At 33.6% G+C, this 17475-nt stretch overlaps 1 protein-coding gene across 1 annotated transcript; it reads left to right on the top strand.

The window, feature by feature from the left end:
• Positions 1-6202: 6202 nt before the first annotated feature.
• Positions 6203-10461, top strand: LOC114074015 (ubiquitin carboxyl-terminal hydrolase 20-like). Its single transcript, XM_027911938.1, has 8 exons — positions 6203-6595; positions 8298-8418; positions 8505-8615; positions 8744-8892; positions 9118-9435; positions 9524-9646; positions 9734-9935; positions 10325-10461. Exons 1-8 carry the CDS (start codon positions 6203-6205, stop codon positions 10459-10461), a joined length of 1554 nt encoding a protein of 517 aa, XP_027767739.1.
• Positions 10462-17475: the final 7014 nt, after the last annotated feature.

The raw sequence follows: 17475 nt of genomic DNA, 5'->3' as shown, positions 1-17475 counted from the left end.
AGCCTAAAGGAATCTAGATCAATTATATCACCCTAATACAGTAGCTACAGCAGTTCATACATAATCACAACCTTACACAAACGATTCCATAATCGACTTCAAGATAACACATAGAAACATGGGTTATTCACGTTCAAATCTTCATATATTTGTAATCATGGAATGTTCTTCATCAATTCACCATTAATTAAAGTAAATAACAATAAACACAATCAATTTAACATAGGAGAATCACCATTCAATCAAGAACAAGCCATAATCACAAAGCCCATGCAAGAGCTAAATCAATTTTGGAAGGAACATGGGTTCATCATGCAATTGGAGTGAAATCACGTTAAAATCACTATATTAACTTAAATTCATCATGATTTAATCATTAAAAACGTTTTGATAAAGAATCCATGGCTAGATTGGAAGTTTGGAAACTTGATCATGAAGTAACTTTAGAAAATATTGAGAAGAACTCTTCAAGTGAAAGGATACTTGAAGATGAAGAATTTCCATACCTTAGATTAGTTGAAAACCTCTTAAACTTTATGATTTATCCATGGAAAACCCATCCTGAATCTGTTCTTGAGCTTCACCAACAATGTGGTTTTCTAGAGAGAGTATTTTGGGAGGGAAAGGCTTAAAACATGTGGGTTAATTTTAGAATGGGTTGATCACGTTTTTGATGACTTATATACACCCAAATAACTTAAATAAACCCTTAATAATCAGGTTAATACGTGGGTTTAATTTACCATTCACCCCTTTAATTGGCAGCAGACCTGCGCAGGAGACAGTCGCGCGACGGATGGGCCTTGACGGGGCGTCACAGCCACGACGGGCCGTCATAGGCCTCTGTCGTTGGCTACAGTGGCTGCCCAAGGTTCCTCCCTTCACCCTTGTCTAAGTTCCTTAATACGTGATCCTTTTACGGGGCGTCACAGCCATGACTGGCCGTTGACTGCTCCGTCGCAAGGATCTGCCTGGGACAGCCTGCACACTGGTTTTGGGTCCTTCTTTTGGGGCCTCTTGTGGGGCCCTTTAGAAGTCGTACCCGGATGTTTCCAACGTTATTACAAACCTTAACAAGTTATATACCTTCCACATAAATTTCATCCAAAACAAACACATATAAGACGTCCAAACAGCCTTGGCCCCAACATGACATACGATGAACGTCTTAGGGGCTATCTTTCGAACGCCTTGGACATTCTTGGGCGTTTGACCTCCAAAATTCACGAAACTTCATATAACAACATTAAGCATAATTCTAAATCATTTAAAGACTTATTAGTCTCATTTCATACAGATTTAGGCATGCATGCATATATGAGGCACATAAGCGACTAGTCGTCGAACGTCTTGGACGTCCCTTGACGTTCGACTTCCGAATCACTTCAAACTTTGTACACTGACTATAAACCATATAATAAGACATTTAAGTACATTAGAAATTTAGGAGTAACACTTTTGTCTCTAGACACCTTATCCCATTTTCGGGGTCTTACAACACTTCCCATCATGATTCTCCCACGTTTAGCATAAGTACGCATTGAAAGATTATGACCATATCCTTGATGTTTTGAGTTAGACACCCTATAATTATTTGGCCTTGAAGGGGAACTGGAAGATCCTTAACCAGAAAAATTTTGTTGACACCTTGAACGACCCCGTCCACCGGACCTAGAATGTGCACAATTTCCATCATCCATTCTTGCTCTCTTTGCCCCTTTAGATCATTCCTTGAGATTTTCTTCCTCAATTTTTTGGGCATGAACCCTAAGATGAGAAATGTATATGTCATGGAAAAGCATAGCGGTGCGACATTCTTTGACTGCCATGACGAATACACTTGACACAAACTTACTCTTATTGGCCCTATGATACGCCACAATAGAAGGGACATATTTGGATAATTGAGTGAACCTCAAGCCATGCTCACTTGTACTAATATTTCCTTGCCCAATATTGATGAACTCAAGTATCTTGGCCTCTATAATCTCTAGAGGGAACCATTCTATGGGACCGGCTTCCTTCGACCTTGCCTCTTTCCACTGATCGAACCAACTCTGAGCAACCCCCTGGAGTTGGTAAGCGACCAATTCCGCCTTCTTTATCAGAGTCACTCCGATAATAGCAATTAACATAGACCTCTTCGATAAAATCTTGAGGGACTTTCTCAATTTTGGAGCCATCAAATTCCAAAGGGTTCATCCTTGTAAAATCATTCACTATTGACGCCTCCATACCCACATTTGGGTTCACTGGAACTACCTCCTCTCTATTGGGTTGTGCTATCACTTCTTGAGTAAATACTTCAAACACGACCTCAACTCTGCATTTGTTACATTCTCATTCAACGGGTCAACTAGAGCTTGGGAGGAACGTAAGGAGGAACCTCTTGATCAACATTGTCTCCCTCCATCCTTCTAGAAGGCCGTCTAGTATTCATATCCTAAAAACCATCATGCACATATCTGGAGAGATACTTATTGAGTCAAACTCTACGACACGACTTACAGAAGTGAGTAAGTGAATTCCCTAAACATGTAATAGCCTCTCATTCATAAATGTGACGCATTTCACATTTATGAATAAAACTCTACTTAACGTGGTTTGAGAAATCCAAGAACCATTCTAAACCTTGTGCTCTGATTACCAAGTTTGCCACGACCCAAGGTTATCCCCTATATGTAACAAGGCTCATAAGACCTCTAGATGCCTCATACAGACCACTTAGCTATCATAATATAAAGTAATATAAAAGGTGCGGGAATTTAAAATATTTCAATCAATCAAAGTCTTATATAAAATGAGCAGAACTCTATCAATATTGTCTCAAAAAATATAAAATAAGTGATAAATCTTGGCATGCCTCCCATACAATAGTCCAAGATGAAAATAAACACACATAAGAGAATCTAGCCACAAATGCGTGAATCAAGAGCAGCGGACCCTACATTTTGATAAGAAATGTAGGAAAGAGTATGTGTTAGTACAAGAATGTATTAAATATGATAACTTGCATAAAAACAAAAACATAAGCATTATTCACCACAAGACATAAGACATAGGAATAATCAAGACATAACGAACATCATAATGAAAGAGGATTACTTCCTTAAATAACCTCACTAAACTTAGCCAAGACTTAGGTGATCCACCTCTAGTAAAGCTAACATCATGGAAGGCATGTCTAGCAACACTCAAAGTTAATAATCATGATATCATAATCACATTGTCTATACTTACTTTTATATGCATGGGGATTAGCCTCTTTTCCTATCTTATAGAGGCTAATGGGTATTCGTCTCTTACTTTACATACATTAAGATTATGAGTACTCACCTCCACCAAAACATCATATGACACGACTACTCGCCTCCACATAATTTCATAAGAATCATGGGTACTCTCCTCCATGTCCATTCATCATAATAAGAACTTGGGGAATCACCTCATATCCTTAACATATGGAGGTCAAGGGTAGTCACCTCTAGCCTATTCATTCATGAAGCACTTTAGTATAGATTTATTTTAGGTGAGCAATATTTTCAACCTAGAATCATTTATGAGAGTAAATTTTCATATTAATTCAATCATGCCTATCAAATCATTATGCAAAGTATCCCTTCCACACTACCTCATCAACAATCAACAATTCGTTGTCTAGAATTTACTCTCAAAGCCCTAAATATAGTTATTCATCTTATATGCCTCAATCTCAAGATAATATATAATGTACCACATCAATACTATATTAATACACTTAAATCCTCAATTCCATTTTTAATAGAATAAACCCACATACTTCAATTCATCTTTCTTGAAATGGGTTAGGTATGGGTACATGTAAAGTAAGCCTATAAACTTTTAATGTTATTAATCAAATGATAAACAATCATAATCCACTCAATTGGATCGAAACCCATAACATTAGAAGAAACTTTTACTAAGCTTGGTGAAATTCTTCTTCTAAATTGGGAATATTATGGGAGCTCCATGGAAGAAAGGATTCCATGGATGAAAAGCCATCATACATTAGTCGCAAAGAGCACAATATCTTTAAGATTGTGAGAATTGATTTTGACCTAGATTCAATCTTTTCCTTCTTCTTCTACCTTTTAGAGAGAGAATATTTGAGATGAAGATCTTGGGTTTTTCTTTTTTGTTCTTGAGAGTGATTTAATGTTGGGGGAAAATTAAGAATAAAAAACTTATAGACTTTTCTAGTTTTGGAGTAAAAGAACGTGCTATTGCATTAAGAAAATATGAAAAGACACAAAGGACCCTAACTTAAAAACTAAGGGACCTTCACACTAGAGCTCACCAAACTCTTGTGGTCGGTGAAAATATAAACATGGACACCATACAAATAATGCCTCCAAATCATTTAGGCAAATACAACCGCCGCTAATTCAAGATCGTGGAAGGATAGTTGTTCTGATGAAACTTTAGTCGCTTTGAAGCATATGCAATCATCGTACCATTTTTCATAAGCGAGAATACATCACAACCTAACTCGAGAAACATCACAATAAATAGCAAAACCATCCGTCCTTTCAGATAAGGTCAACAATGGAGCGGAAGTAAGTCTATCTTTAAAATCATGGACACTTTTCCCACAAGTTTTGGACCATATGAACTTTGCCTTCTTTAGAGTCAAAGTCATCAAACGAGAAGCAACGGAGGAACACTCCTCAACAATCCTTCTATAGTAACTGGACAAACCCAAGAAGCTTCTAATGTGTGTCGGTGATAGAAGTCTAGGAAAACTCTTGACCCCATCCGTCTTAATAGGATCTATCTCAATACCCTCACTTGAAATAATGTGGCCAAGAAAAGCTACGGACCTTAGCCAAAACTCACATTTTCTAAACTTAGCAAAAAGTTGTCTTTGCCATAAGGATTTACAAACCTCAAATGATTAGTGTGATCATCCTCCCTCCTCTAGTAAATCAACTTACCATAAATGAACACAATCATGAATGTATAAAAGGTACTGTCTACACACCCTATTCATGTGTAGAATTAAAAAAAAAAAGAATAGAACCTACTTTTTAATTATTTTTAATCTTTAATAAGCAAACATCAAGAAAAATTTTGTTGTAAATTCAATAAAATCATAGATCACGTAATAAAGGTAAAAAATGTATATAGTGTGTGTTCAGGAGAGGAGGAGGATTTTAGGAGACACGGGCTCAAAAGGTCACTCAACTATTGATAATTATCAAACAAAGTCATATTTAATGTAACAAATTAAATAGGTCACTCATGTTTATTTATATATCTTTTAAAGTCACTCTATAAATATATTATCAATTTTAAATTGACATGTCATTTTATTTTGTTTACACAAACTTTATTTTTTCAATCCACGTTTCAATAAACTATGATTCTACCTTAACCATAGCCCGAAGTTGCAATAACTTGTAAATTTTATAAGAGTAGTATTTATTTTTATGAACAAAAATAAACAGTGAGTCATGATTAAAAGAGAAAATATTCATTCACATAAATTCTTCAATAAAATAGATTATTCGAATATACCGTGTTAAATGAAATTAGAATTCTACATTGAAAAAAGATAAGTAGTTAAGAAGCAATAAATATGCTAAAATTTTTCCAAATATTTAAGTATGTACTGCAAATATCTGCACTAATACTTACATTAAGCAAAAATAAGTATGTAAGAGCATTTGTCGAGAGCAAAAATTACAATTTCCCTCATAATTTTTTAAGCGAATAAGTTTAATTTAAGTTATGAGTTAGGGTTAAGTTGAATAATTGATTACTGTAGTGTAGATTGTAAACAAAAATTTGTATGGACTAAATTTGCTCGTTCAAATATTTAATATGGTGACTTTTGAAAAGGTAAAAATAAATTTGAGTGACCTTCTAATTAAAAAAGAAATAAATTTGACTTTATGAAATAATTATCAATAGTTAAGTGATTGTAATATCATTAAATACAAATAACCTTCTAAGTAAGACAATACACTAAATTTTATCGCTTCTCTGGTTGCCAAATTCACTTTTCAAGTCCTTCCACCCCAACCCACCCCACTATATATAGCCCTCCCATTTTAAAACCCTTGCACCTGTAAAAACCCTCAGCAGTCACTCTAAGAAAACACATCCTTTCAAAATCTCCAAATTCCCAAAATCAGTCGTTTCATTTCCCTCTATTTTTTGTTGTTTTGGTGAAATTTCAATGGGAAAAAATATCTCAGAGAATCTGACTTCACCTAATCATCAAACAATCAAATTCGATGAGATTGAGGGAAAAAACATCAATTTTTCATCGGTGAAAACTGAAGTTGAAGAAGAGGAAAAAAATGAAAAGTATTTGGGTTTGTTTGAGGGGTCACCCGATCGGATCGAATCTGCTCAAACAATTGTCACTAGTGCTGATTCAAATTCAATTGGCTATATTGTTTCTTCAGATAGAAGTGGGTACTCATATTCCGATGGAGATAAATGGTCTCCTTTAAAAGGTGAGCCTAGTTCTTTAATTGGGGCCATTTGTTCAAGTGAGCTGGAGAATTTTGAAAAGATAGTTGCGGAAGAAAGTAAGCTTATTGAGTATAAACCTTTTAATATAACGGTATGATTCAAAATTTTAACTTCTTTTATGTTATAGAATTTTACAGTTTTAGCCTATTGTTATTACATTAAATTATTACACCATCAATTGTGTAGTGAAATGGAGTGGGCTTGCCACTTTAATGATCTTCCAAGTTATACAACTTATACTTTTAGCCTCTTTTATGACATATTGAGCAATAAATTACATAGAAAAATAGCACAAGATAACCAACTTTTAAGCTTTTCTCAAACGATACAATTTACCGTGAAATAGCATGGGCGGACCACTTTAAAATTCTTTTAAGTGATATAATTTATGATTTTAGCTTATTTTAATGCATCTTAATCATGTATTAATATAGTCTGAGATAACCATTTTAAACCTCTTTCAAGTAATATTTCTTACAATTTAACCTATTTTTATGACATCCTAATCAATCAACTAGGTAGTAAAATAAATACTGTAGGGCTTGTTACTCTTTTAGCTCGTTATTTGAAAAAATGTCTTTCTTATGATAAAAATTTCAAGTTTAAAAATATACACTCTTCAGCATGCGGCTAACTATTATAGGTATACTTTGCAATGTCATACATTACTAAATAAAATCTCTAATTCCATAAGGTTAGCCGTACAAACTACCTTGTGGATTAGATTGTGTTTTTTGTTGTTGTTATTGTAAAAAATTCATAAATACATACATACACACACACATACACATATATATAAACCTCCTAGTTCTACTATATTTTCTTGTGTGTATTCTACATTTTAACCCGTTATTTTTAGGGCATTGGCATGCGTAACTTAGGCAACACATGCTTTTTAAATGTGATTGTCCAATCTTTTATGCACACCGTTGTGTTTTGTTCAAGTGAGCTGGAGAATTTTGAAAAGATAGTTGCGGAAGAAAGTAAGCTTATTGAGTACAAACCTTTTAAAATAACGGTATGATTCAAAATTTTAACTTCTTTTATGTTATAGAATTTTACAGTTTGAGTCTATTGTTATTACATTAAATTATTACACCATCAATTGTGTAGTGAAATGGAGTGGGCTTGCCACTTTAAAGATCTTCCAAGTTATACAACTTATACTTTTAGCCTCTTTTATGACATATTCAGCAATAAATTACATAGAAAAATAGCACAAGATAACCAACTTTTAAGCTTTTCTCAAACGATACAATTTACCGTGAAATAGCATGGGCGGACCACTTTTAAATTCTTTTAAGTGATATAATTTATGATTTTAGCTTATTTTAATGACATCTTAATCATGTATTAATATAGTCTGGGATAACCATCTCAAACCTCTTTCAAGTAATATATTTTACAATTTAACCTATTTTTATGACATCCTAATCAATCAACTAGGTTGTAAAATAAATACAGTAGGGCTAGTTACTCTTTTAGCTCGTTAATTGATAAAATGTCTTTCTTACGATAAAAATTTCAAGTTTAAAAATATACACTCTTCAGCATGCGGCTAACTAATATAGGTATACTTTGCAATGTCATACATTACTACATAAAATCTCTAATTCCATAAGGTTAGCCGTACAGACTACCTTGTGGATTAGATTGTGTTTTTTGTTCTTGTTATTGTAAAAAATTCATACATACATACATACACACACATACACACATACACATATATATAAACCTCCTAGTTCTACTATATTTTGTTGTGTGTATTCTACATTTTAACTCGTTATTTTTAGGGCATTGGCATGTGTAACTTAGGCAACACATGCTTTTTAAATGTGATTGTCCAATCTTTTATGCACACCGTTGTGTTGCTTCAGCTTCTCAGATCGATCGATCATGTATCTCCATGTCTAAGTAAGAATCAACTAAAGATTTTTCCTTTTATTTTTTATCCATTTTTATTTTCTCGTATCTTAGCTTAGCATCATTTCTTCTTGCAGCTTATGATTACGAATTTTGTGTGGTGTGCATCATCAGAGAGCTTATTGACATTTCTATATTTTATGGGAGATTTTTTGTCTGGCCGACGAAAATTGTTAGCCAATTGAGAAGTATATCAAAACCCAGACATTTATTTTTTTCCTTCTATATCTTACTTTAATTTGCTTTATAGAGAACATTTAATTATCACTATTTACCTTATATATCTTTGTGTTTGTTGACATTGTGAAAATATCAGATTTTTCGTCACACTTCAATGTGAACAAACAAGAAGATGCACACGAATTCCTACAGTGTTTTCTCAATAAACTTGAAATTTGTTGTAACTACTTAGACACAAAAGAAAACATTGTAAAGGAGGCCTTTGGTGGTCGCCTTGTGAGCAAGGTAAGCATTTTCATATTTGTTCTCTCTATTTTATCTAGTGTCTTTACTCTTGTTATTTTAGTTTGTTGAAATATTTTTAAAGGCTTTTACTTGAGCCAGGGGTCTATTTGTAACATCCTCTCTACCTTCTAATGTATGGGTAAGAATTGTGTATACTCAATCCTCTACAGACGCCACTTGTAAATAATTTATTTACATTGTTAGTCTATATTTTTTAATGTTCAGCTCCGTTGTTGCAATTGTGGTTATTCATCTATCACACGCGAGCCTCTAATCGATTTAAGCTTGGAGATTGAGGACGTTGATAGTGTATCAGCCGCAATGGAATCTTTCACTAAAATCGAGAAAATTGAGTTCTCTTGTGAAAGGTGCAAGACACAAGGGCCATTTGAGAAGCAGCTCCTCGTTGATCATTCCCCTAATGTTGTTGTCCTACATTTGAAGCGATTCAAATATAATGGTTTAGTTGTTCAAAAGGTGGAAAAGCATGTTTCATTTTCTCTAGAATTGGACATGCTTCTTTATAGCAACGACATCAATAATGTGAGTATCTTCATTAGACTTTTATAAATATTTTATATTTTGTTAGCATTTACATGATTTTGGTTCAAAATTTTCCTTTTCTCAACAGGAAGAAATTAAATACGATCTCTACGCAGTTATAGTGCATTCTGGACCTTCAATCTCTTCAGGACACTATTACAACTTTATTCGTTGTGCTCCAAATGAATGGTACAAATTTGATGACGAGAAGGTACATAAAATAGTTGAATTTCCTTATTTTGTTAGAAAGTTTGTGTGTTCATGATAACTAACTTGATATTTTGTTTGATTGTCATAGGTTGATTATGTTCAAGAAGATCTTGTTTTGGCAGAGCAAGCATACATTTTATTTTATACAAAGAGGGGTACTGCATGGTTTTCAGACTATATTCAAAGCCACAGACCCTTTGTATGTCTTGTTAACCCCACAACTACCAATGATGCTAATGATCCAACTCTAATGCCTGAAGTGAACAATGTAGAGGATAATGATTCCCATGGTAAACTCATCTTCTACAGTTACTTGTTCCACAATACATGTTATTACTTACTTAATATAAAAACTATCACTCCCTTTTTTGGCAATACACAATCTTCTACTATTTAATAATTCATAAGTTTGGTATATTGTTATTGTTGTTGAGTTCCCATTTGCATATAACAATCTCTCAGAAATAATCTCTCTATTTGTACGAGGTAGAGGTAAGATATGTATACACTCTACAGTGAGTTTGTTGTTGCTGTTGTTGTTGTTAACTTGCACGAATTCAAAGTAAGATATATGTTGAAACAAAATTATCAGAACGCGATCATCTTCCACTCTGAATAAATATTTTCTTTCAACTTCAATGAAATTGTGTTCACATACCAACTTACTGTGTTTTTATAGTATTAACAGATCAAGTTTATTGCGAAGATCAATTGCAAGACGTCAAAATAAAGCAGGATGAAAAATTGAAGGATGCATTGAATTGTGGCTCGCATGGAACCTCTGTGAACGAAATGAAAAGGAAGCTGAAAGATTGAAGATTTTTTGTGTTGGCAGGTTTACCTCCTCTCATGGCGCGAGTTGGAGAAGAAAAAAAATGAGTAATTTGATCTCATAAAATAGTCTTTTTGATAAAATACTTAATGTTTTGATATATGAATTAAATATTTCGAGTTTATTGATTCAAAGATAGAAATAATTTCTTGTTAGATATTTGATGAATTATTCATGCAACCAAAATATTTTATTGGACATCTTTTTCTTGGACACATAATATAAAATAGAAGTTAATATTGCTATATAGAGTTTTGGCTAGCAACTTTGTTCTATCGAACATGTAATCAAAGTCGGGTCAATGATGCAATTAATAACAAGTATATCTTGGTCCCCCAAATCATAAACTTTTGGGGGCCTCAATTTTTACTATGAACAAAATTATGGTAAAATATAAATTAATTGTTTAAAAGGTGTTGAACATAATGAATTGCAAATTATTTTCTGCTAGCTTCTTTGAAGTTTCAAACACTACAACAAGCATAATAAAGTAAGGATCAAGTTATCAATATCTTAGACTAAGACTTTATGGTTCTAACGCTTATATTTATCAAAATTTGCCAACTTATTACTTATAGAATTTTGTTAACAATTCATAAAATGATTGTATTAATGAAAGGATATTTTTAACCTTGAATTGGTAAAATTTTACCTAACATTAATAATTGAAAAGGAACATCAAAGAGTCATTTATATTTTAAAACATTAAGTTGCAATTTTCTTCTAAATGTTTAAGAAAAGTTTATGTTTTAATAAAGACATCTAATGTTTGTTTAGATTTTATTTTAGGCCTCAACTTATGTTGAGTTGTCCCAATCAGTAATTAGAATGCTACTCAGCTTCAGCCTAGTTTGAAGGTTGTTCATTGTGTAATGGATAAAAAAGGAAACTATTATATGTATGTTAAAATGAATAAAATAATAATTTACAGACAAATAATTTTCTATCATAAAGGTTTGTTATCACTTTATCATACCTTTAATTGATTAGTGTCTAAGCATGCATAAAATAGATAAACTTAAAATTTAATGTTCTTCCTTTAATTATATAGAGGTTGGTTAGAAAGAAAATGCATTATCATGCTATTGAGAAATATAAACCTATAAATTAAACAACTTATTTAATTGTACAAGAATAATCTACAAACAAAGGTGGACCCACACTTGCATATTGGGTGCACTTGCACCCAATAAATTCTCAACAATGTTCTTCAAGAAATCACTTTCTTAACATTCAAATAACTTAGATTCTCTAAATGTAAATAATATTGGCGTGTGGGTGAACCAACCCAACACTATGTGATCTCACACACCTTGTAGGGATCACTTCCAACGAATTCCACTCGCAAAGCTTGAACAACCTTTGTGATTTCTTTATTTCTTTCATCATTTCTCTTCTTGTCTCTCTTCTCCACGCCCTAGTGTAAGTTCTCCTTTTTCTAAACTGAGAAAAGTCTTATTTTACCCCCAATAAATCCCCAAAGACTAAATAGGAAATTTAGTTAAGGAAAAGACTAGTTTTCCCTTCAAAAATCCAAATTTAGACTTTCCATAATCCAATAGCCCAACTTTCGGAAGGCATGACTCACTCATACAAACTCAGAATCGCGCAAACTTGTTGACGTTAGAAAGATAATTCTAAGTGATTTGAAACCATGCCTGGAACTACACCTAACTCATCCTGGGATAGGAGTTATGTTTGTTTCAAGTTGGTCAAAAACTCACTTTTTAACATACTCAAAGATTTCCAGATTTCTTTATACTTCCCAAAAGTAACTATTTTTAGATTTTAAACTCTTTTCTAGTTCTTCCTAGTTGCAGATGTTACAATATCTCCCCATTGGGAACATTCGTCCTCGAATGAGATTACTCTTACTAGGCTAAAGGCGTCATATCAAACATACAATTTAAACACCCAACAAGCAGAATGCAATTTCGACATGCCAACTTAATATCAATGCCAAGAAAAGGATTAGTACCTTTAATTTGAAGCTTCTCCGGATCCGAAGAGGTAAGGGTATATCTTCTTCATATCCTCTTTAGCTTCTCAAGAAGCTTCTCTACAAACTGATTTCTCCACAGAACTTTGACTGGATGCTTCTTCCTCTGTTCTCAACTTGCAAACTTGGCGATCTAGGTTTTGAACCGCAACCTCCTCATAAGACAAGCTATCCTTGATACCAATATACTCAGTTGGTATGATAAGTGAAGTATCTCCCATGCACTCCTTCAAAATCGAGATGTGAGACACTAGATGGAATTGTGCTAACTCTAATGGTAGCTTTAACTCACCAGCTACATTGTCAATCCTTTTGGATATTCTTTAAGGACCAATATACTATGGTTACTTAAGGAGATTTACTTAGTATGGTTGAGGGTATGGATCTTATTTATGAATTTAAAAAATATTCTTTGAAGGTATCTATGATATTTCCCTTTTCGATTTTGTGATTTATCTAATGAATATATGATGTGGCTTATGCTTATGATGTATCTTTGATGAATTGTTGCCCTAGTTGCCTTCCATGATATGATTGACTAAAGGTGATAATTCCGTTGTCTATATGAAGTAAGTTAATAATAAGTTAAGTATGGTTATGATTACTTCAATGTTATGCTAAGTTTGAATGGTATTATCAGATGCCTTTCATGTACTGTACAAGTGTACTTTGAGGTTACTTAGGAGTATAGTGCCCTTATGGTAGAAAAACCTAAGACTTGACCATGTCTGTAGACTATATTTAAGTACCCTTATGATTTTAGGTTACATGAGAGTAGTCTTAGTATGGTATAAATGACTAAGAGTTGAATAATGCTCATATGATGCTAATGTTGGAGAATTTACTTATGATTATGATATTTTCTCTGATGCTTATAAATGTTGTTTCATGAAGTAATACATATGATTATGGATTATGGATTATGTTGACTAACCCCTTGCCTTATGCTGTTAATTATTTTTCTAGCTAACACATTTAGTACACTTTGTACTAATGCGTACTTTGCCTACATTCTAATCAAATGTAGGGTTTGCAGACTTGAGTTTGATTCTTGGAGATAGGTTTTTAAGGAGCAAAGAGTTGATGATTTGGTGAATTCTCATAGCTTCGAGGACTAAACACACTATTTCATTTATATCTTTTATTTCATGTTTTGAGACTATTGTATCGGTTGTTTCCGAAAGATTTTAATTCAAGTTGAGTTTAGATGCTGTGAGATGAAGTGTAGAAAGACTTCTGCTTGCTTTTATAAAGATTTTGATTGTATGGATAAAGTTTTAAATTTTTTGTACTTTTCTATTATCTTATGTTCATAATATGCCAAGGGCTTGTATGAGACACCTTCTGGATCAAGTACACCATGTTACAACTAGGATGTAATCCTGAATCATGATAAAGTTTCTAATCCGCACACAAGGTTTATAATAGTTCTAGGATTGTCTCAAACCACGTTTAGTATAGTCTTTTTCATAATATGAAGCGCACAACATTTATGAATAGGTAGATATTGGATGCTTAAGAAATCTCACTTCTTCATTCTCAAAGTCGTGCCATAGAGTTTAACTTTATAAAGTCTCTCTCCTATTCCTTTATTCGATGGTGTTTATGATAAGACCTCTCGAAGGGCTTATGCTACAACTAGTGGTGAGAAAGGTTGGTTGTGATGCTAGTTATGGCAAGGTAACTAGATAGACATAGATGTTGTCTTCAGTATGAATGGGTTGTTAATGGTTATGTGCATTTGATGGTAGAACCCGAATTAGTCATGATGGGTTTTGAAGTATGTTGATAGATTTGAGGAATAGGGTGTTTAAGTAATGCCTAGAATAGTTGTCTTAATAGACTCATCTTAGAAGGGTAGAAGTGTAATTAACCTTTATTTAGAATAATTTTGTATGATAAATATGAAATTTTAGTGATGACTTGCTCCGACTTTAGAATTGAAAGAAGCGATGCTTAAATAAGTTTGTATAGGCTTGCTCCCAAGTTGGAGATAATGTGCTTAGAGAGCAAGGTCGTTGAGTGTCCTTGATGATATTCACGAGTCAGGTTTGCTTGAAATTTTCACCTAGAGAGGTATAGTGAGTATGACAAGTTAAGTCCCAGTTTGGTAGGCTCATATATGAGATGTTGAGTGTTGTTTGTGAGATTGCTTGTGAGCTAGAGTTACTTAAAGAGAACCTCTTTAAGTTAGAAGTACCAGTGGGGATCTTAGACCGGCAAGTTAAGAAATAGAAGAACAAGAAAAGTGTTCCATGAAGTAGAATGGAGTGTCCTTTAGTGAAGTTTTTAGTATGGAGTGTTTCATCGTTTTTCCTTGGATTCCTTCCTTAACTTTTAATATCTTGAGATGATAAGTTTCTCTTGATTTACTTTTATATGAAGTCATGTGTGATTTGTATGTTTCTATGATTTCCTTATGTGGTGCACGTTCATGAAAGCTTTTGATATAAAAGAAAACGAGTTTGCATTGTTTTAATCATGTTGTAGTGCTTTTGAGTAGAATTGATATAGACTTCATGAGAGGAATTAATGAGCATGCCTTAGTTTGGAGTTGAGAGACTCCCCCTTGAATAAATGCTTTTTCATAGTAAATCACATTTAGTCTCCACGAGAGTGTTGAGAATGCTATGGTTAGGAGATGGTTGTTCCGCCTTGAACATGACTAGTTATGAGAATTTCATTCATTTTGGGTTGTTAGATGTAGTTCCTACTCCTTTATGTTGCATTGAATATGTTAAGTTTGAAGTTGAAGTTTTCCTCCTTCATTTTGATGCATTATTATGATGTTGCATCCATGATGGGCTGCTAGTCTAGAGTCATTTTCTTTAAGAAATTTTTATAATGTCATTCGAGGAAAAATGATCCCAAGGAGGAGATATTGTAATACTCGGGAAAATAGTAGACTAAACTAGAGCCTTACGTTGGGGTTCTAGAGTTTTATATGAGGGTTAGGGTCGTAGACAAGAGTTCCTGGGGTTAAACATCAAGGGACCTGTTACACCCTCTAGTTTAGAAGATCATCTACACTTTAATTGAGGGTTGCAAGGGAAATTTACAAGGTAAGGAGGCAAAGCCTAAGACAAAGGCCAAGGTTGCCCCAAGCTTGCAGAACACAACCTCAAGTCCATGACAACCACCAAGTCCAGTGGTGTAGACCACAACTCGTGTTGTAATTCGTAAAGTCAAGGTAGTAGCTCAATAAGGGATGTCTTGAAGTGGCTTACCTTCACGATCCACTTAACAGCCAGTGGTCTTTACCATGGTTTGTGGAAAGGATTATAGAGATGCCTTAGAATGAGGGAGGCCAAGAAACTTTAGCCAAGCACTGCCCCAAAGTTCAAGGACATAAAAACGACCAGTGTTTTTGACCAAGGTTCGTGGGAGGCCTCGTGAAGGTCCCTTAGATTTGTGGAGGCAAGTTCTTGAGGCCAAGTCATTTGACCATGAACCACAAACTTATGTGAATTCCATGGTTAACCCTAGTCTAATTGGAAGAATTAATATTATATGGGTTTATTCCATAAGAGGTAGAATTGAGGATTCATAGGTGATCTTCTAAAATTAAAGTCAAGTGTAGTAGTTGTTCAAGATTAGGAAAATATAGAAATGAATTGAACTAGACTTAAGTATATATGATGGATCATGACTATGAAAGTTGAAATTGAACCTTTACTGTGAATTATGACTAGAGTTGCTTAATGATGAAGCTTGTAACTAGATTATCTTGTAATGTAGATATTGAATGATAATTGTAAAAAAAATAAGATTTTAGAGTAAGGTTATGAATGAAAATCACTAGGGCTTCAGATTAAAGCTAATATTATGAACTATGAACGATAAAGCTTTGAGAGTAAAAATCTATATGAGAATAGAAGGCTAATGAATAAAATTGCGATGAAAGATACTTACTCCCTAATCTACCTCTTAAGTGGTTGAATGCATAAAGTGATAGAATTACATGAGTTAGGATGATATCCATGTTTGGTGTATGAACCCTAGGTATGAAGATGAAAAGTAGGCTTTGAACTATGAATACATCCGTTTCTAATGTAGTCATTATAGATATGTTGATGTGATATAATTATGAATATATCAATGTATAATGTAGTCATTCTAGATATGATAATTCAATAAGAGCTTTCACCCTAGATAAAGCGAAAAGTATGATAGTATTCATGTTGTATGAAGTTAAGTATATGCTTTAGAAACAATTTTAGAATAAATTGAATATGCTCATGACCTAGTTATAGTGTTTCTGAAAGGATAATTCAATAGACACACTAAGGCATGAATATGATAGGAGGTGAATGTTTTGTCACCTATAGTGATTCTAAGGTTTGAAGACTACTCTCACCTAGTGAATCTAGGAGCTTTAGTATTAGTTATGTTGGATTGAGTGTCAAGACATTCTTTAACAAATATGAACTTAAGTCAACAATTAATGTGAACCCATAGCTTCTACGCTAGTTGAGTCTGACTTTCCCTTGAAATCTTTTACACTAGTTGAGTAAGGCTTTCCAAGTGGGTTCCTTTTACATTAGTTGCAACTTGGTTCCCAAAGTAGGTGTCTCGCGAGATAGAAACCTTCTACCGTACTTGAGTCCTGGTTTCTAGTAGCAATATCCTTATAACATAACTATATGCCCGCATAGGCTACTTAGATATTGAATCTATATATTCTAAGAATATAGTTCTACCTTCGNTATATGTATATATATATATATATATATATATATATATATATATATATATATATATAATGGAAGCTTCTACGCTAGTTGAGTCTGACTTTCCCTTGAAATCTTTTACACTAGTTGAGTCCGGCTTTCCAAGTGGGTTCCTTTTACATTAGTTGCAACTGGGTTCCCAAAGTAGGTGTCTCGCGAGATAGAAACCTTCTACCGTACTTGAGTCCGGGTTTTTAGTAGCAATCTCCTTAAAACATAACTATCTGCCCGCATAGGCTACTTAGATATTGAATCCATCTATGCTAAGA

This window comes from Solanum pennellii, chromosome 9 (genome assembly GCF_001406875.1).
Source record: "Solanum pennellii chromosome 9, SPENNV200".
Classification (NCBI taxonomy): Eukaryota; Viridiplantae; Streptophyta; class Magnoliopsida; order Solanales; family Solanaceae; genus Solanum; species Solanum pennellii.
The sequence above is the reverse complement of the archived record's forward strand: the minus strand, read 5'-3'. Positions and strand labels throughout refer to the sequence as shown.

Coding starts and splice junctions, on each gene's coding strand:
- LOC114074015 (XM_027911938.1), top strand. CDS start 6,203: ATGGGAAAAAATATCTCAGAGAATCTGACTTCACCTAATCATCAAACA. Junction 8,419..8,504: donor TCATGTATCTCCATGTCTAA/GTAAGAATCAAC, acceptor TTCTTCTTGCAG/CTTATGATTACGAATTTTGT. Junction 8,616..8,743: donor AATTGTTAGCCAATTGAGAA/GTATATCAAAAC, acceptor TGAAAATATCAG/ATTTTTCGTCACACTTCAAT.